The 19,940-nt window shown below is 52.3% G+C and overlaps 1 protein-coding gene across 1 annotated transcript in view; it reads left to right on the top strand.

Annotated features, from left to right (window-relative positions):
• LOC117642969 (neither inactivation nor afterpotential protein C) overlaps positions 1-14,811 on the top strand; it is a 35,048-nt gene extending 20,237 nt beyond the window's left edge. The window contains exons 19-30 of the mRNA XM_034381606.1: positions 523-672; positions 3,323-3,435; positions 6,236-6,346; positions 7,779-7,832; positions 8,329-8,459; positions 8,892-9,103; positions 9,603-9,700; positions 10,076-10,185; positions 10,753-10,820; positions 11,550-11,694; positions 14,205-14,398; positions 14,736-14,811. Of these exons, the coding sequence (XP_034237497.1) occupies positions 523-672; positions 3,323-3,435; positions 6,236-6,346; positions 7,779-7,832; positions 8,329-8,459; positions 8,892-9,103; positions 9,603-9,700; positions 10,076-10,185; positions 10,753-10,820; positions 11,550-11,694; positions 14,205-14,398; positions 14,736-14,811 (1,462 nt within the window). The remainder of the gene's footprint in view (positions 1-522; positions 673-3,322; positions 3,436-6,235; positions 6,347-7,778; positions 7,833-8,328; positions 8,460-8,891; positions 9,104-9,602; positions 9,701-10,075; positions 10,186-10,752; positions 10,821-11,549; positions 11,695-14,204; positions 14,399-14,735) is intronic.
• Positions 14,812-19,940: the final 5,129 nt, after the last annotated feature.

Here is a 19,940-nt window from a genome sequence, read left to right as displayed (position 1 = left end):
TTGATGACTTATCCCTGTCAAACTTCACGGTGAAAGATGTTACCAACAAAGAGTAATTAATTTTTTAGAGCAGTGGCTCTCTTTGTGGCCGAATAGCGAGCTCAGATTGAATCTTACGCAAACCAAACTCCGTCTCATATTACCCCGGCTTACGGTACGACAACTATGTAAACAATACACTCTCGCGGGACTACAATACTTTGTTTCCATAAGTCGGGGAAAAATAAGTGACGGTGAAATCAGGAAAATGTCAGGGAATTTTACAAACTGCGGCAAAATGTCAGGGAAAAATAAATGCATGATTAAAATGACCGTGAGACATAGATTCAGCACGTTTTTCCGATTATCCTGCTTTATTATTAAAACGCTAAATATATGTTTTATTCCACTAAGATGTCAAGGAAATCTGCTTTTTTGTGTCAGGGAAATGGGAGAAAAGTCAGGAAAAATTCGATGTCAAGTTCTATATAAACATATAAACCCTGGATTAAACCTTTCCCCTCCGCTGCTGTCGCTGTCCAGGTACAAGTTCCTGGCGTTCGACTTTGACGAGAACGTGGACATCACCAAGGACAACTGCCGCCTGCTGCTGATCCGCCTCAAGATGGAGGGCTGGGTGCTGGGCAAGACCAAGGTGTTCCTCAAGTACTACCACGAGGAGTACCTCTCCAGGCAAGTGCAACCTGTCGCGTTTGATGTTGTGGTGAAGATAGGCCTAGCGAGGGGTGAATAACTCAGCGTCTTAGTGTACACATGAGTACATGAGAACGGGTGAGTACACCTTGTTTTACTCATAAATTTCACATTTGGAAACATTATAAGGCTTTATTTAGCGTTTTAAACGGCACTCAACGCCAAATCGATCGCAAAACTAGTGATTTTCGCCCTTTTTGAACTTGTGAGTACACTGAGTACGGGCAAATTTGTACACATGAGTACACTAGTGATTCACCCCTCGAGGCCTAGGGGGTAGTATGGTGATTATTGTGCTAGAGAGACGGGGAAGGGGGGTGCGAGTATGAGAGGGATCGAAAGTGATAATTTTGTGTGAGAGAGAAAGAGAGAGTGAGTGGGAAAGAGAGTGAAAGAGGGAGAGTAAGAGAGTGAAAGAGGGAGAGTGAGAAAGTGAGAAAGTCGGAGTGGGAGAGAGAGAGAGAGTGCGCGCCCGCGCGTGTGTGTCTGTCTGTGGTCACCTTGACGGTTCGCTCTGCCAGGGCGGCCTCCATCGCGTCACACACCGCAGTGCCGCAACGCCTGGAGCACGCCTGGAACACGCCGGGGCTCGGCGCTGGAGAAGTGCTGGAGCGAGTGCGGCCGAAACAATCCCAGATATGGGACTCGGCAAGTCCCTCCAGAGGCCGACCTAGGCGACGCGCACAGACAGGGAGGCAGGCAGGCAAACACGGGGAGAGAGAGAGAGAGAGAGAGAGAGAGAGAGAGAGAGAGAGAGAGAGAGAAAGAGAGAGAAAGAGAAGGGGAGAGAGAGAGAGAGAACGGCAGACAGACCCACGGACAGACGTAAGAGCTTGGTGCGGCTTGTTTCCAGTTGTTTGTTTGTGAGGCACGTGGGGGCAACTCCGCGAAGCAAGGATGAGGGGAGGAGGGGCGGTCCGGGCGTGAAAGGGCAAGAAGCAGAGGACAAGTCGAAGATGGAGAAGGAGAGGCACAAAGGAAGGGCGCAAAAATGCGATGCGTGCTTTCAGCAGGCTGATTCCGAGGGTCTTTCTCGTCGCTCTGTCTCTCTCGCGCACCTAGACGGGACGCCTCTTGCGTGCGAGAGGGACAGAGCGGCGAGAACGACTCTCGGAATCAGTCTGCTGGGCAAGAATGCAGTGGGCGCCATTCACTCGAATACCGTCCTCATGCGACCCGCTATTGGCACTGCTGAACACACTCTGCGTCACGCCACGGAGACGAGGGGGGAGAGGGGGGGGTAAAGGGGGAGGGGAGGGAGAAAGGAAGGGGGAGGGGAGGGGGTAGATTACTGTCCGCGCGGAGCACTCCGCCAGCCAAACTCATTGCGGCCCGAGGAAGGGGATTACTAGTCCTCCGGCGGTGGACTGATTCCCAGAGTCGTTTTCGTCGCTCTGTCTCTGTCGCGTCGACAAGGGACGCCCCATGAGTGCGAGAGAGACAGAGCGACGAAAACGACTCTCGGAATCAGCCTCCAGGGTGGGATCCCGAATATCACGAGGCTTGCGCGAGGTTAAGGGATCAGGAGGCAGCGGTCGAGGTTGGGCGAGGGGCGGGGAGGAAAAACGGGGGGGGGGGGAGAGTTGACTGAGAGGAAACGCAAGACAAACTCCTTCAGTGTATTGAAATTTTTTTTTCCTGCCCGGTGCTGCAGGGTTAGATCAAAGTTCACTTTGTTCATGTAATGAGTGGGACTCTAGAACTTGATGGTCACTGCAGTGCCATAGGTCAGACTTCCCGCCAGGCCAGAGGCGAGACAAAAGTCTTGCCAAGTTTTGGTCAGTCCTGAAAGACTCGCCAAACTTTGGTCAGATAAATATGTCGCGTCGCAAAATGACGAGACTTGGCCATATTTTTGCACAGTCTTTCCATCCGATGACGGACATGGGGAGTCAAAGAGGGAGGAGTTGAGAAGAGAGGAGAGGATCCTCAATACGGGAAGAGCGACAGAGATGGGAGGTGAAGGCAGAAGGATCGCGGCCCTGGGTAGCCGGAGGAGAGGCGGCGGGATGGGTGGCGGCGGAGACCCCCGGCTCGGCCTGCAGAGTGGCTCGAGAAATTCGCGTGACGTCCTGCGACGATTGAAGTTCCCTTTGTGCCCGGCCCTCCTCCGGCCAGCCCTTGGGCCATGCCATTGGGCCCGGTCGGCCTGGCCGAGGAGGTCCGCCAAGGCCCGCCAAGGCCTTGCCCTTGTCATTCCAGCTGCTTGACCGTGGTGGATGGCCTGGCCCTCCCTTTTGATCGCCGCCGCATTTTGTGCGGAAGGGCCACTCTGGGGAAAAGGGCTGAAATCCGTTGAGGATAATGCACTTCACAGTCAGGGGGTCTGCCGCGTCTTGCACTCATTGCACGCGGCGGCCAGCCTACACTCGCTCTCTCACTCCCACTCACTTAGATTTTAGCTGAAAAACGCCTGAAAATGGGCACATTGTGAGACAAACGCCTAGGCAACAGGGCGGGATTGAACGGAAACTCACTACACTCACACTCAATTGTATACATAATTTTAGTCTGCGGCAGACCCCTTGATTTCAGTCTTCTGTAGCCTGAAACAGTTTTTACCGCGTGCTTCAGCCTGACGCATCCCATGCACGCACACTCTTCCCTGACGTTCACCCCCCTGTTGCAGGCTGTACGAGCAGCAGGTGAAGAAGATCATCAAGGTGCAGTGCATGATGCGGGCCTTCCTCGCCAAGCGCAACATGCAGACCAAGCTGAAGCGCATGCAGAGCCAGGACTCCGGTAACCGCGGTGACTCGTTTGACCTGGGCTAAGGCTGGCCTAGGCTGGCCAATGCTGGCTAAGGCTGGCTGAGGCTGGCTGAGGCTGGCTGAGGCTGGCTGAGGCTGGCTGAGGCTGGCTGAGGCTGGCTGAGGCTGGCTAAGGCTGGCTGAGGCTGGCTAAGGCTGGCTAAGGCTGGCTGAGGCTGGCTGAGGCTGGCTAAGGCTGGCTAAGGCTGGCTGAGGCTGGCTGAGGCTGGCTGAGGCTGGCTAAGGCTGGCTAAGGCTGGCTGAGGCTGGCTGAGGCTGGCTAAGGCTGGCTAAGGCTGGCTAAGGCTGGCTGAGTCTGGCTGGCGACGCGACGCCCTGCCGCACCGCGCGTCCGTCCGGGGCGCCCCGTTTTAGTTGCTCACGTCGGTGTTGTTTCTGTTTCGTTCTTTCTTCTTTAGTGGGACGGGGTACCTGCAACCGTGCGCGGCACACTCTCAAAGTCATATGGTAAAAATTCTTCTTTTAATGGTGAAGATTCTCTGTATTAGTTAACATGGTTAACATTCTTTATGGCGATTAGTCTCTACACTCTGGCAAACATACTCTATGGCGAATATTCTCTAGACTCTGGTAAACATTCTCTATGGTGAATATTCTCTATCATGGTGCAGATTCGCTGTATCATGGTGAAGATTCTCTCTCTATTTTGGCGAAAATTCTCTATATGATTGTGGTGCAGCTGACCTTTTTTACCTCACCTCTGAAAATTCGTTGTGCCTTATGGATATTTTATCGAATGTCCTTCTTCTACCGTAGGGAGAGAAAGTCTCCACCATTACGTGTCGGTGCAGCCTTATTTTGAGTGCAGCAGAGAGCGCTGTGGAGCTCTGCTTGAAAAAGGAGTGACGCTCTCACGGTTGCGGGTCGCCCCCTAGACGTCTCTTTATGTGTTCTCAGTATTACGGTTAGCGAAACCGCTTTGTCCTCTGGCTGGAGTGGCGAGGCTCCGGGGCGGCTCTGCCACGGCTCTGCCGCCGGACGAGGCCCCTATGGCAGAAAGAAACAAGCACCAAAAGGCGCCACGGCGCCCGTGCGGCGTGCCCGACGCAAAAGTAGGGGTACGCTGGTGGAGAAAAGCACAGGAAGTGGAATCTTCTGTGGCCAGGAGCACACTGCAATAAAAAGTGTGAAAAGTACAACAAAAGTAGAACAAAAACTGTAAAATAAAAGTACAAGAGGGATTGTAGAAAGAACAACGAGAATAGTACAAACTGCAAAGGGGCCTGGACTGCACAGCACTCATCATGCCGATTCCATTGTACCTTGTACAACAATTGTTGTACTTGAAGAGTACAATAAAGTCCTGATAAAAAATTTGCCAGGAATTTGTGTACTTTTGTTGTGGGTTTTTCTTGCAGTGCAGGCATCTCGTCGTCCATTTGACAGGGATTTCTCACTCGGAATTTCATGTTTGGTTTAAATAACTGGTCGAGAGATAATACACAACCTAACGTCAAGATGTCCGCTCCATGCGGGTGTATACTTTTCCAACCCAACTTACCCCTACCGTGGCTAAAGAGAGATTGTTTTGCGTGAACGGTAGTGGGCCCCATAGTTTTGTCTTAATCCTCGTCCGTAGCGATGTCACACCACCGCAAACTGACGAAATGTATGGAGATCGTTCGTGCGCGGGACGCACGTTGCCGGCAGTGCATTGCGCGTGAGATGTGTCTGTGTGAATGTTACTGTCGAGGTCAAGAAATAAGAGTGGTGACACATTAGAAAAATGTAGGCAAACGAGCCGCCCAGTTTTGCAGCTTCTGCCATTTGCAAGAGGAATGTTTTACCACCATACTATCCTTGTAATTTTTATTTACTCAAGTTTGCCAGCATGTCTTTACTTTTGCTTGCAGAAAGCTGTCTGTGATGTGTGTCTACCTTGCTAATATTGTAACCACGTACCCTAGAGTGATGTTTTTGTGCGATTCGTATTTGTGTAGCTTCTGGGTATTATTCTTTTACTTAGTTTAGTTATAAATATACGAACTAAACTACAGTGATATGCGTCCAACTTGTGATGTTGATATTCGTTTCTAGGACTGTACGATTGATTCGGCGTATGAATAAAAGTATCAAAATATGATATGCTATAAAGGTGTCTTTACTCAACAGTACGGCTGCATTTTGTGTTTTTATCATAATGTGGTAAACAAAAAACCAATTTCGGTGACTTTCGCTCAGTGAACGAATATAAACATAATGTGTGGAGCATTGAACTGTTTGTTCTTGTTTGTATATTTATATAACATAGCATTGTAACTGAATACCTGTCATCTCTTTCAATTTCTCGACACCTAAATTGGTCTTGTTTCCGCTTTTGTGAGAAAAACGAAATGGTGGCTTTTACCCCATGCAATATCCAACACACAAAGCAGCTCAATGAGAAGCAAAGTTCAGGGACTTTCAAACGCAAGAAAGACGAGGGGCTATGCTTGAATTCAAGCGTAGCAACCATCACGCTTGAACAAAAAATTCGTGGAAGTATGCTTCAGTTCTACCAATGTAACATAACGCTTCAGTTTTATCCGTGATTTTCCGCAAAACTCAACCTGTGTGCCGCCCGGTGCCGCCGCGCACGCACACTCTAACTAGATTGGCCACCAGGTCGACGAGTTCAAAGGGAACCCGCAGACGGTTGGGAGGGGGTAATGGAATGACCACAACTTGGTTGCACTCGAGTCCCAGCCAGCGAACGCTGCCGCCATGCCAGACCGCGGCAAGGCCAAGGCGAGGCCAGGCCCCTGAGTCGCACCCCGGCCCCTGTGTTGCAGTGACCAGCCGCAAGGGTGGCAAGGCCGCGGGCAAGGCGCCACCGAAGGGCAAGCAGGCACCCGGCAAGGCCACCAGCGAGCAGAACGAGGCGGCCACCGTCATCCAGCGAAGTGAGTCAGTCCCGGTTACGGTAGAGGTGACTTGTGGTAGGATTAGCGCCGTTGCATGCAGAGACAACTGGCAAAACAGAAAAACAGAAAATGACACACGAGGGGTGAGGCAATCACCGATGCAGTTCAACGGATGTCATTAGAGGATGAAAAGTCTAAATTCTGTAACGAATGCCTCACCCACCCTTACTTGCCAAAGTACTTACGAACTGAGCTGCGCGCCACGGATTTCCGATCACCTCTCTCTTCCACTCCTCGGGGCTGCCACAGTGCTACGTGTTGAGCCTGCGAGTCAACACGGGCCAGTCCTTGTGGTCCCGATCCCTCTCCCATTTCGTCCTGCCAGCTCTAGACTGATTCCCAGAGCTCTTTTCGTCTCTCGGTCTCTCCCGCTCCTTTCCCGTACGCCCCATGAGTGCAACAGAGACAGAGAGCGACGAAAGCGACTCTCTGGAATCAGTCTGCAGCACGTCCTGGTGCCCTCAGACACCATGTGCCCGTTACTCTCGTGCAACTCGTTCCTTTCCCACCGTGAAGTACCTACGACAGTGCCCACATCCCCCTTGCCCCTAACCCCCTTTTCCGTTGGCCCCAACCCCCCTCCCGTTTGCCCCTAACCCCCATCCCCCTCGCCCCTTACCCCCATCCCCCTTGCCCCTAACCCCCATCTTCCTTGCCCCTTACCCCCATCCCCCTTGCCTCTAACCCCACCCCGCTTCCCTCAACCCTGCCCCCGTATTCGCTCACTCCCATCCCCCCTCCCTCGCGCTCCTCCCACACTGGGCAGAGGATCGCGTGCAATCGGCCCCTGAGTGCGCGCTATCTCACCGCAGGGGCATAACTCAGCGCAAGAAAAACAGTGGTGCAGCGGTCGAATGCGCCCTAACTCAAGGAATGCAGACGGCCCGGCGACCCCTGCACAGTCTGCACAGTGGGCCAGAAGGCCGGTGGAGGCGGTCAAAATCGCGGACGCGTTTTGAACCCCAGATTCGCTAAATGGGACTCGAACTGAACAAGCAGGGGTCAACGCTCGGTTTTAGTCGTGTAAAGCGAATCTGGAGCTCAAAATGCGTCTAGAGTTTTGGCCGCTGACACCGGTCTTCTAGCCCACTATGCCCTGCCCCGCTGCCTTACGTAGAAACTGCTATTATAATTACCATCATCATTTAAGAGCGACAGATCGATGTCTCCAATTCAGACGATTCGTCAGCATTTTCATCGTTCCGAAAACACTGAATTTTCGTAATATTTTGACATAGTATTTCTTTATAGTAGTCTTGTGCCATCATTTTTAATAGGAAGTTATTGGAAACAAAATTTCACTTTAGTTCATTTTTATTTTTATAAGAAATTGTGTTTTCTTTGCCCAATATTTTTTTTATAGTAATTGGCATGCCCAATCGCAGTGTTTTGATTAGTGTACTGGTTCCAGACTTCCGCGGCTACAAGGTGCGCAAGGAGTACGGACCACTCGTCAGTGCGGGTGGTGAGTTCCACTTTGATTTTGTTTGTCCTTCTCGCACCAACGCATTTTTGGCATTTTGTGTCCGCTCTACCTTCACCCAAAACAACCCAGAACCAACGAAACAAACTGTGTTTTTCCCCTGTTTGAACGTTAAGTGAAAACGTTTTTTTCAGCATTGTGCCTGTTTAGCAAGTATTTGTTTTCGAGAACTCACTGATACTGAAAGAGTCATAACCAGGAATAAAGTTCTTTGGTGAGGTATTCTTTATTATTCGAATTTGGGGGGGGGGATATAATATCACCCATCGATGATGGGCGTTTCCTGAGCCGAAATTGGGTGATGCTTTGAAGTAAAAACACCCTGTATCGTTCAAATTTGGATTCCAAATATTTTGGTGATAAAATAACCCTGCTCACCCGCATTCGGATGGTCAAGTGTACTTCACGTCACCTAACGTGTGGCAATGATCAGGACTCTTCCCTTCTCAGAGCTGCGTCTAATAGACAGTGTCCGCAGGCAAGCTGGACGTGGAGACCGCCCACTTCATCCGACACTACTGCCACAAGTGGAAGGCAAAGTCCATGTACCAAGTCCTCCTCCTGTACAGAGCCAAGCGCTACCAGGACTTCGTTTACTTCGCACAGCAGGTGAACGCAGTCAACGAAATTGTGCTTAGTCTAGATGGCATGTGTCTCTCAGTCTTAGTGTGACGCTGAGACAGTTTGTTGTCTGTTGCTAACAATGGACTTCCACGACAAACTAGCAGCTTCACTGTGAAAAATTGTTGTCATAAGATGACATCTTCGTCAATTGAGAATAATGTCTATTTCATCTCAAAAATTTGTTGAGTCGAAATTCAAATAGATTCGTTCCAGAACCAGTGAAATTCATGTCGAAATTTATAGAAATTAGTTTCAAATTCATCCAAATCTCATGCGGAATTTTAAAAAAAAAATTGTAGACTGCTTTGTACACTAAGTTACCTCCCGCCTTTTGCACGGTGCGTCTATGGACGGGTTATGCAACAGTGAACAGTGTGCTTGCCGGCGAGACTTGAGCCCGCCGCTTCCTCTGCGCAGGCCCACATGTACAACCAGAGCGTGGTGTGGAACTTGCAAAGCAACCGGGAGCAGGTGGACGCCTCCAGTCTGGACTCCAGGGCTCCCAAGGACTTCCTGGAGGCGGCGGCCGACCATAAGCCTAACGTGTTTAAGCTGCCCTTCCGCCTGCAGGACCCCTTACTGCTGGGGGTGTTTAGCAAAGTGGATCCTCTCTCCGCGGACCGGCGCGCGTAAGTCGGGGTGGGGGGAGGAAGGCCTAATCGATGGACGAGGCCGCGGCGAGGAGACAAGCCCCGCTCGCGAGCGTCACCGAGTCACACAAGACTTTCTTAACAACATTAAAAAATAAAAATTAAAAAAAAAAGAACTATACGCTCAGCCTGTTTGTTAAGGCTGAACAAGTGGTCCCTGATGCGGATGCATGATCACAGACTTTTACACTGTTAAAACTGGAGCGTAGTTGTATGCTTCATTCAAGCATACAACTACGCTTGAAGACCTTACGCTTGATGTCAAGCGTAGAGAAGAAATCCTCCCATGCATTTAGATAGGCGGGAGAGGGGCGAAATGGAGAACTACGCTTGAAGCCGAGCGTAGTTCTACTACGCTTGAAGAAAGGCGTAAAAGTACGCTTGAGTTCTACCAGTGTATCAAGCCGGCATCATCTCGATTCGCGACTGTCTCAGCGTGAATGTCGGAAAACGGTGACCCATACATTTATTTTTACAGGTCTCTTCAGGAAGACGAGCCCTGGGACGCGCCCTTCAAGCCCAAGGGCACCAACAAAAACTCGACGCCAGTCATCATTGGTCCTTACGGCAAGAGGGGTAGGTTCCTTCCTCGCGTGTGCGAATCTTATGGCCATGCACCGTGGCAAAAAGCTACGGAAAATCATGTGAACTGCTCTGCCAAATATTCTCCGTAGCCCTCTGGTCAATATTCTCCGTTCGGGCCTTACAGTTTTCCGGAAGAATGTATAGTCCTGCGCAGAACACTGTAAGGTCTTACGAAGAATACTGTGGGGTCCTGTGAAAAGGTCCTACAGAGGATAATTGGCAAGAGGGCTAACGTAAGGAGAATTATCACAAGTTGTCAACAGAATTTTCCGTAGCTTTTTAAAAGTACACACAGTACAGTGTGATTTGCAGGTGAAGTCATGAGGTGATCTAGGAACCTGAGAGCTCGTGCCCTGCTCGTTTCAGATCAAGAGGTGCAGACGTCGCTGGTGTCGCTCAGGGATGCAGTGAGAGATGACGACAGGCGCTCTTCGTACAGCAACGCGCGGAACGGACCAGCCGCTCCAGAATTCAAGGCAAGAATCATTTCAGGTTTTATTGAAAGTGTGCACATTAAGAAGTGCGTTGTCAACCGCGTGTGCAGAGGACTATTGCATCTTGTGCTGTTGTTGCACTCTCAGCCTCTTACTGACTTCATCGTCAGTAACCACGTAGCCTACAAGAACAAGGTTTATAGATTTCTTCTAAGATACGTACAATTTACTGCATAGAATAATTTAGGAATTTTTTTGTCAATAAGTGATAACAATATGTTAAATATGTCAATGTTAATATGTCAATTACAAATGCGAAAAGTACGTATTATTGTTGCACAAATTACTAGAGGTGCTACTGACTAAATGTCAATACCATGTCCTAAAAATCAATACCGAGTCTGAGAGTGTGAGAAGTCATTTTGACGTGTGAGTCCATGACATTCAGAATACTCCCACCTCACTGCGTTGCAACTCCACACCTCCTTGCCCGACTTGACGGAGCACACAGTGTACTGCGGCAAGACCGCAGAGACGACATCATCATAATTTCACCGGCATGTTTGTCGTCCCCCGCTTTTGATTGATGTATTTTTCATCTCGCGCCAGGCGCCGCCCTACACGTCGCGGCCGAACAACCAGAGCTACGCACACGACAACAACAACGTGAATAAAGGGTGAGGGCAACGTTAGGGCAGGGCTGGCCCCGCGGGCTAGGCCCTTGGGCTGGCCCTTACACTGCTTTACGGCAGCCCTGCGTCGCTGCAGGTGCCCTGCAGCTGTAGTGGCACACTTCTCGGCACGACTGCCCTACAGAGCAGTGGCACCGTCGTGCGTGCGCGCGCAGGGGACGGTTTGGCTCGGAACCGCTCTCTGACGGCGGATATGCCCATGCAAAACTTGACGCGCCCCAACAAAGTGTCTGCTCCAACTAACTATGTTGGTTAAAATGACGACCGAAATTCAGACCGCGGGATCATTTCAGTCGAAAAAAAATAAATCACACGGTAATAACGGTACCTAATTTTCCCAGGAAGCCTATGGTAAAGACATAGGTGATTCCGAGGGGGTTCCTGGGAGAAAACCAGGAACCTTTTTCACCGTAGTAACAAGCGGTTCACTTAAAAATCTTCCAAAACATTGTCAAAAGATTTCTCAAAAGATTTGTTTTTCTTCGAAGTGGGAAGCAATGTTTCGTGGACTTTTATTTTGTCCGTGTGGCCGAGGTTTCTTTTAGTGTTGTTTCACCATTTGTTTAGTGACTGAAAGCTATACCGAAGTTGATCCGGTGGCACCGTGCCGCACACTCTCGTTCTCTCTCTCTCTCTCTCTCTCTCTCTCTGTACCTTTCTCTCTCTCCCCCCCCTCTCGGAACGGTGTCCCCGCTGAAACCCTGACTCTTGCAGAGGCGGCCGCGTGCGGGCGGGCGCCCCCGCCGTGGGCCCCCCTGGGGGCAGGCGGCCTTTCAACCCCGTGGCGGAGCTGGAGCTGCGCGGCCAGAAGACGCCCAGGCAGCAGGACGACTCGGACGACCCCCCCTTCAACTTCCAGGTGGGCGTGACTCCGCACGGTGGGCCAGGACGATCCGTGGAGGCGGTCAAAACCCCGGACGCGTTTTGAGCTCCGGAGTCGCTAAATGCGACTCGAACCGTTCGTGTGACCCCACCAATTGATTGCTCTGTGAACGAAGAATCCGTTGGTGGGGTCACACCTTCGCTTTGAGTCCTGTTGACTGTGGAACTCAAAACACGTCAAGAGTGTTGGCCGCCGGTGGCGGCCCCACAGTCCCACAGAAACCCGTAGTTCGGCACGGAAAATGTACGGAAAATGGCGTATCGCTAGCTACAGGGAACTCCATAGGACTCCGGTTTCGCTGTGGAGGCGTGCTTCTAGTGGCGGATCCATTTTGATTTGTCCCACCAAGAAGCAGTTGCTTTTTCCGTCGGTTTAAAACAGGGGGAAACTAACCGCTTCGGTTTCCCTCCTGCCTTTGCCACGCGAGGGTTGTCGTGATGCTGTTACAGGAGTGCGACACGCTTGTTCATATGCCGTTTGCTCTCGGCAGCACCGCGCTCCTGCCAAGTGGTCTCGGCTGCGTAGACAACTCAGTTACACTCATGCCCCTTCTCTCTGGGCATGGGGGGCCTCCCGCACAGTGGGCCAGAAGACCGGTGGAGGCGGACAAAACTCCTAGACGCGTTTTGAGCTCCGGAGTCGCTACATGGGGCTCTAACCGAACGTGTTACCCCACCAATAGATTCCTCGTTCGGAGAGCAATCCATTGGCAGGGTCACACGTTCGGTTCGAGGCCCATTTAGCGACTCTGGAGCTCAAAACGCGTCTAGAGTTTTGTCCGCCTCCACCGGTCTTCTGGCCCACTGTGTCCCGTACCCCAGCGCGCGGTGAAAAAAGATTTACCTGTCCGTCTTTCTGCGGTTGCCCTACATAATGAACCTTGAAAAACAAGACAAGAGGAGTTTTTTTTTTGGTCCGTGCGTGACGTGCAAAGCTCGCAAAGCCGTAAAAAAAAAACAAGCAGCGTTCATTTAAAAAGGACTCAGGGTAAAAACGAAAAAAAAAAAATAGGACAACAAAACGAACAAGGCCCCGTCCAAGACTTTACCTTTCTTCGTTGTGTGCTAAACTGCCCACCCTCACCTTTCATGTCCCTCTCATCCTCTGCCCTGGAGGCGGCATTTACTCCCCTAGAGACGTGAGCCATACAGCGCTTAAGTGAGATGACTCTTGGGGTGGCGGGGGCTTGGAGAGGGGTGGGGCAGGGGGGGGGGGGGGGAGAGTGCATTCGCAACTCACCTCCACGGCCGACCACGCACCGTCAAATTAGTCCATCATTAAAAGAAATTGAAACGGGTAAAACATAGGTCCAGTTCACTCATTGCACGGTTCAGATTTACCATCATTCAAATCTCTCATTTAAAAGGTTCGCAGCAGAAGACAGAATAAATAGATTTTCGGGGGTTGGCAACAATTTTCCCGGCGTCTGCGCCCTTTCGAAAATCGCGAGGCTGAAAAAAACAAGTAGTCGCACATTGAAACTGCCTCTCCATTGTTGCTGAGGTTGGGTTGTTTGGCTTGCTTTTAAAGGCTGCGGTTCTCTCTCAGCCCCAAAATATAAAATTTACTCCCTTCTTCGTATTTCTAACTTCAAATCTTCTTTCATTAACTTACATTATTTCCACAACCGGAACACCGTGCAATGCGTAAGCATTGGAATTTTTTTTTTTGGTCCGTGCGTGACGTGCAAAGCTCGCAAAGCCGTAAAAAAAAAAACAAGCAGCGTTCATTTAAAAAGGACTCAGGGTAAAAAGTAAAAAAAAAAACTAGGACTACAAAACGAACAAGGCCCCGTCCAAGACTTTACCTTTCTTCGTTGTGTGCTGAATCGTTACTGCCCCTCCCTCACCTTTCATGTCCCTCTCATCCTCTGAGCACCCTGGAGGCGGCATTTACTCCCCTAGAGACGTGAGCCATACAGCGCTTAAGTGAGATGACTCTTGGGGTGGCGGGGGCTTGGAGAGGGGTTGGGCGGGGGGGGGGGGGGGGGAGGTCGTGCCTGATTCGCAACTCACCTCCACGGCCGACCCGCAGCGTCACCGTCGCATTGTGCCATCCTTGCGCCGAGGGATGAGAGACGGGTAGCGATAGGTGTCGTCGCTTCAGCAGAGCGCGGTTCGGTTTCGCCCCTCTCGCGTTTTATTTCTCTTTCTTTCACCTTTTCTCCCATCCCTTTGTCGTGTTTCAACCGCTTTGCATCCGAACGTTATATGTGGGTGCCATATCGGGTGGACTGGCGCTTCTGCTGCTGACAGAAAACACATTCACATAGCGGGACTGACTTTTCAAACAAAGATAGCAAAATCGAGTTAAAACCCCGCAACTTCGTGCCATGCGAAAAAAGGCAGCATGCACAGAAAGTTGAGCAACTGCGATTCAGCCCAAGTCCTATATATCACGCGATTGATTCACCTTTGTCAAGAATGTTTCACTGGACCTTTCGCAATATGTCTATCTCCTAATGAAATGTCGCCCTTGTTTGGCAGGCCATGCTGCGAAAGACGAACCACGGCCGCAACTCCCTGAAGCGCCACAGCTCCGGCGAGGACACGTTCGGCCCCACAGTGTACAGCTCGGGCAACCTCAGGCCTTCCCCGCCGTCGCCCACGCCGTCGGGGCGCCGCAGCCGATCGCCGCGACCCGACTCGCCCACGCGACGGCCTCGGGACATCCCCGCCAGGTAAACAACACTGCCAACACGCGGACAGTGGCCAGAAGACCATTAGAGGCGATCAAAATCCCGAACGGGCTTTGAGATCAGAGTCGCTAAATTGGACTGAAAAAGAACGTGTGACCCCACCAATGGATTGCTCTCCGAACGAGGAATCTATTGGCGGGCTCATCACACGTTTGGTTCGAGTCCTGTGTAGCGACTTTGCAGCTCAAAACGCGTCTATAATTTTAGCCGCCCGCGCTGGTTTTCTGGCTCTCCCTGCGCAAGGGCACGTCGGGGAAGAAAAGAAGGGTCAGAAAACGTATGCTTACTTTGTAAGGATTTGACCGTGTGCTTGTTACAGGCGGCGGCCGGGGTCACTCGTGAGCACGGAGCTGGCGCCGGGCATCGTGGTGCACGGCCACGTGGCGGACTTGTAGCGCCGCCCCGAACGGTCTACCTGTCTCCCTCGCACCCCTGCGGGAGGCCCCCTGAGTGCGAGAGAGACGGCAAGCGACCGGATCCTGGTTCGGAATCAGCCTCGCTGGCGCACAGTGGGCCAGAAGACCGGTGGAGGCGGCAAAAACCCCGGACGCGTTTTGAGCTCCAGAGTCGCTAAATGGGACTCGAAATGAACGTGTGACCCCACCAATGGGCTGCTCTCCGAACGAGGAATCCATTGGTGGGGTCACACGTTCGGTTCGAGTACTGCTTAGCGACTCGAGGGCTCAAAACGCGTCTAGAGTTTTGGCCGCCTCCACCGGTCTTCTGGCCGGCCCACTGTGTGGCGCCGCACCGGACAGCGTGTGTTTGGTTTCGCTGCTCTCCTTTTTGCGGGATAAACGGCACCCGGAAACGGAGCGCAGGCTGGCGAGCGATTCGGAAGAGCGGTTCGTCGCTCTGTCTCCCTCGCACCCTCATGGAGAGCCCCATGAGTGCGACAAAGACGGAGCAACTTAACGACTCTTGTGAATCGCTCGGCGTGATTGGAGCCGGGGGTATGCATTTCTGGGAGAGGGAATCCCCCCAGCCGTGGCGAAAATCGACGATCTGTAATCCTGGCTGTTCCTGTTCTCAATTACTTGTCATTGTGCGGTCATCTTTTTCGAACTTTCATTCACCCTCCTGACGGTCTTTAAAATATAATGTGCAAATTTTGTACGAGACTTGGAAGTTTTCAGTGCAAATGATCTTTAATGTCCGAATTCACCTGATGGTTACATCATGCCTTGGATTCCTTCTCTCTAGTGATTGCACCCTCTTGTCGGCCCTCACGAAACAGTTCCAGTTGTAATTACGACTAATTATATCTACAACTAACCTAAGCACGATTGAAATACACGTAACATAACTTAGTCTTTGTAATCCAGTAACGGTTCGATGTTTTACGGACCTTGTTCGTTTTTTGTTTTATTTGTTCATTAAGTGATGAAGTGATTTCTCGCTGGTAAAACTGAGACGTCTTTGTACACTACATTCAAGCATACATTCAGGCCTACGCTTGAAGATCGAAGTCAAGGGTAGAGGAGAAGTTGTCCCATGCATTTGGATAGCCGGGGATGGGGTAGAATGAACCACTCTGCTTGAAGAGAGGCGCAAAAGTGCGCTTCAACGGTGCTCTTTGGTTCTTTAAATGATGAGTATGGCGTAAGACCGAGACATTAGACGTGAAGGTGCCAAAACGGTTTTGCTCCTTTTCCATCTTGATTCCATAACATTGGACACCATCAAAGACTGGGAACATCTTAATGGACTTACTTTCTCTGTTTCAAACAAAACCAAACTCAACTAGAATAAATGTTTTTATCTCTGTACGTCCACTGTTAAAGATATGGAATTGAAAGTATGAAAACTTGATGTTATTTGAGTGGTACTGGCTAAAACAAGTTTGTGAACTATTTAGAAACATGATCTTAACTGCCCCGGCACCAACAGTTTCTTCCATATTTACGACAGCGATGATTATAATCTCTTTTCAACCCCTACGAACTCATGTAATAACTCTTGCACTCTTTTAATACCGCCATAAATAAAATATTCATTCCGTTTTGCCAAAAGCGTTCCTTTTTACCTTTGCCGCCCTCACCTGCTCCATCATTATCAACCCCCGGGGCCAAGAGAAACCCCCGGGCCGAGCCATTGTCTGTCCGAGTGCCTGAGAAGTCATTGGGAGCCACTCATCGGAAATAATAGGTGACGCCGCGCCCCGCCGCACCTTTACCCAGCCCGTGAATGGTAATGACTCTGGGCCAGTGCGCCCCATGAATAGGAAGCCCCTGCGGGGGGCGTGCGAAAACGGTGTGCCGGATGCCGAGAGTCGTTTTCGTCGCTCTGTCTCTCGCGCACTCACGCGGCGTCCCGTTTAGGTGCGACGGAGAGACAGAGCGACGAGAACGACTTTCGGAGTCGGTCTGCGGCCACGCGGCGTTCCTGCAGTGGAGGTGGCGGCGGCGCAAAGCGCGGCGAGGCGATTCGGACGCGTCCTCGCCGATGCCGCTCGCGGATCAAAGGGAGGAAAAGGGCCCCAGCGGCGAAGCGGTGGGCATTTCGAAGGTGTCTCTTCGCGTCGTTTTCAGGTGAAAGGGGGAGGGGTGGGGAGGGAGAGGGTGAAGAAGGGGGGATGTGGGGAAGGGGGAGGGGGAAAGGGAGGGAAAACGAGGAGGGGGGTCCGCGCGGTTACCTGCCTAATAACGCCCCGCCTGTCTTAGCCTTGCAAATTGTTTGGGTCCCATTGGGCTGCGGGTGCGGGGCGCCGGGAAGACCCAGGTCGACACCCGGACTGCGCGAACCGCTCATCTCGGAAACGGAAGCGGGCATCTCCAGCCTCGCGCCGGCGCAGTTACGCGGTTCTGCCGCGACGCGGCGTCCATTGTGGCCCCGCCTTCTGCCTGCCAGGGCTGCGGACTGATTCCGAGTCGCGCCCGTCGCTCTGTCTCTCTCACTCCCACACGGGACGTCCCACGAGTGCGAGAGAGACAGAGCGACGAAAACGATCCTCTGAATCACTCTGCTGGCGCTCGGCCGGCAGGGCCGGCAGCCCGGTTCCGACCACCGCTCTCGTCACTCTGCCTCTCTCGCACTGACGGGCTGACCCACAGGAGCGCGAGAGGGACGGAGCGAGAAAACGGAGTTCGGAAGCAACCCGCAGCGCCTGGCAGTCTAACTCGCCCTCGGCCTCAACTTCCGGGCCGGCAGCCTGGGGCAGCCCGCCTCCATTCTCGTCCACGTCCGGCGCTACTGCAAAGTTCAAGGTTCAGCCGAGAGAAGGTGCCGTGCGGTCGAGAATGTCCGCGCCGCGATGAGTTTTGCTACCGCTGCCCTCGGCCCTTGTCGCGAGGTGTACTTGAATCTATCGCAAACTGCCAAGGGGCCGACGGCGGGAACTCTTTTGCATCTTAGAGAGAAAGCTAGCTTGTACATAGAGACGCGCCACCGAGGTAGGCCACCTATTTGACACGCTGGGGTTGGTGTGAGGGACAGGGAAGAGAGTTGAGTGTTTGTTCCGCGTCCATTATTTCCTATAGTCAGGGCTGTCTCGGCCACGCCGTCAAGGTAGGCCGCCCATTTGACACGCTACTGCAAAAGCAGCGCTCCGGCGGAAAATATAAGCCACACCCAGCCGGGATTTGAACCCAGCTACTTCTAACCACGGCCGGCATCTCAGCCCACTGAGCCACCAAGGCACCGATCGATGAGGATCGGTCTAAACTTAGAGTGATAGTACCGCAATCAAGCAGTGAACTGAGGAAAATGTTCCTGCGCTCGGGATTCGAACCCAAGTGCTCACTCGGGGCGAACACTTCTGCGCTCTCAGCCACCGAGCCATTGGTAGTGCGTTCGCCGATGTTGATACTGGGGGTACGGGATTCAAGGTTCAACTGAGGAAAAAATTTCCATATCTGGGATTTGATCCAGCTTCTTCTTTAGGGGCGGCCGCCACCTCTGTGCCCGGAGCCACCTGTTCACACGGTCCTCCCTCGCCCAAACTGAAACCTGCTTCTGTCTGGTTGGAGAGGTTGGGAAGAAAAAAATCGGTAAATGCTCGCAAACAAGATTCCGGTACCATGAGAATAGCTTTGGCGTGCCAGTCATCCTCAGTCCCTGCATGCAGCCTCCCTGGCGGTGCCTCCTGGCGGCGCTAGTCACGCCCGAGCGATCGGTCGCGTGTTCGGACCGGTTCGGACGGCTGGGCTCAGGGCGTCGGGGTGCGACGGATTGCGCCGCGAATCGTGCCGTGCTGCGGCGTTGGTTTCCGCGCTGTGCCGTGCTGTGCCGTCATTTCCCCGGGCATGTAACCCTTCCGCTTCCTTCCTTACCCCATTTCATAATACATGTGCCCGGGGTATCGATCTGCGGCGTGGCCGCGCTGCGGCGGCCGGCCGGCCGCGCCGCCAAAAACGACTAGAGCTCTCGGCCGCGGCACGCTGCGCCTGGACTGACTCATCTGGAGCCGCGTCGCCGTCTGAACGCGCTGCTGCTGGACTCATCCGTACTCATCGTAACCGCCTCGTCGTCATCTGGACTCTATACGTGATGCTGCTGGACTTATCTTAAACACGTCATCGTCTGGACTCCGGGTGCGCTGCTGCTGGACGCTGAAACCCTCCCCCGCCCTCCCCGTCGTCTGCAAGCGCGGATCCACAGAGGGAGCGACAGGCCTTTTGCCCCTCCCATTGCACCTAAATACCGCCTGAAAGATAGGCCAAAAGCCATACCTCTCCCCTGTAAGTTGGCAAAAAGACATGATTGTCTCCTGTAACTAGTAGTGCGGGTAACGGAACGGAAAAACCCGGAAAAACCCCATAGAATGTTGCAAATTGGGTTACAAGCAAGCCACCCAGGTCACCTATAGATCCGCCACTGGTGGTCTGTACTCTCGCGGCTGGACTCATTTGAGCCGCGCCGTCGTGGCTAAGGTCGCCAAGCCTAGGTCCCGTTCGTCTCTTTTCAGTACGTCAAAAAAAAAAATTGGAGGAGACATTTTAAAAATTTTCTCCGTTAAGAAAAACTGGGGATATACTTTTGTCATACACTGAGAATGAGAGAGTCTTGATCAATACCCAATTTAGGGCGAGGTATAATCTATCACCCGAATTAAAGTGAGAAAATTTGGGTGGTAAAAAATTCCTGACCCAAAATCTTAGTCCTAATCATCATGACTCTTTCATTCTCGGTGATTTTTTTCTCAGCCTCTCTTTCCAGCCTTATATCATCTCCCTGGTCTGGCGTCAGCGCCCTTCACGCCCCGTTATCCCTTTATCGCCCCACACCGTGATCGCCCCCCTCGCACATCGCGGCTAAACATAGCGCCTGCTCAATACGCCACGGCCAAGGCCACGGAGTTGCGACCTTGCACTGCATTCCGACGACACCCTACCCCCCCCCCCCCCCTCTCTCTCTGCTGCACGCTGTGTTTCACCCTTTATCGTCTTGGCACGAACCCATTCCCCCAATTGGACTGCGTGCGAATGCCTCGAGCCGCTTCCAGTGTCGTTGTTGTTGTGCGCCTCGCCGCGCGTCCACCAACGGGCGGACGATGATGACGTAACGTTTTTCATAGCTCTGTCCT

Source organism: Thrips palmi, unplaced genomic scaffold (genome assembly GCF_012932325.1).
Source record: "Thrips palmi isolate BJ-2018 unplaced genomic scaffold, TpBJ-2018v1 HiC_scaffold_16, whole genome shotgun sequence".
Taxonomy (NCBI): domain Eukaryota; kingdom Metazoa; phylum Arthropoda; class Insecta; order Thysanoptera; family Thripidae; genus Thrips; species Thrips palmi.
Note: the sequence above shows the minus strand (reverse complement) of the source record. Positions and strands in the feature narration are given on the sequence as shown.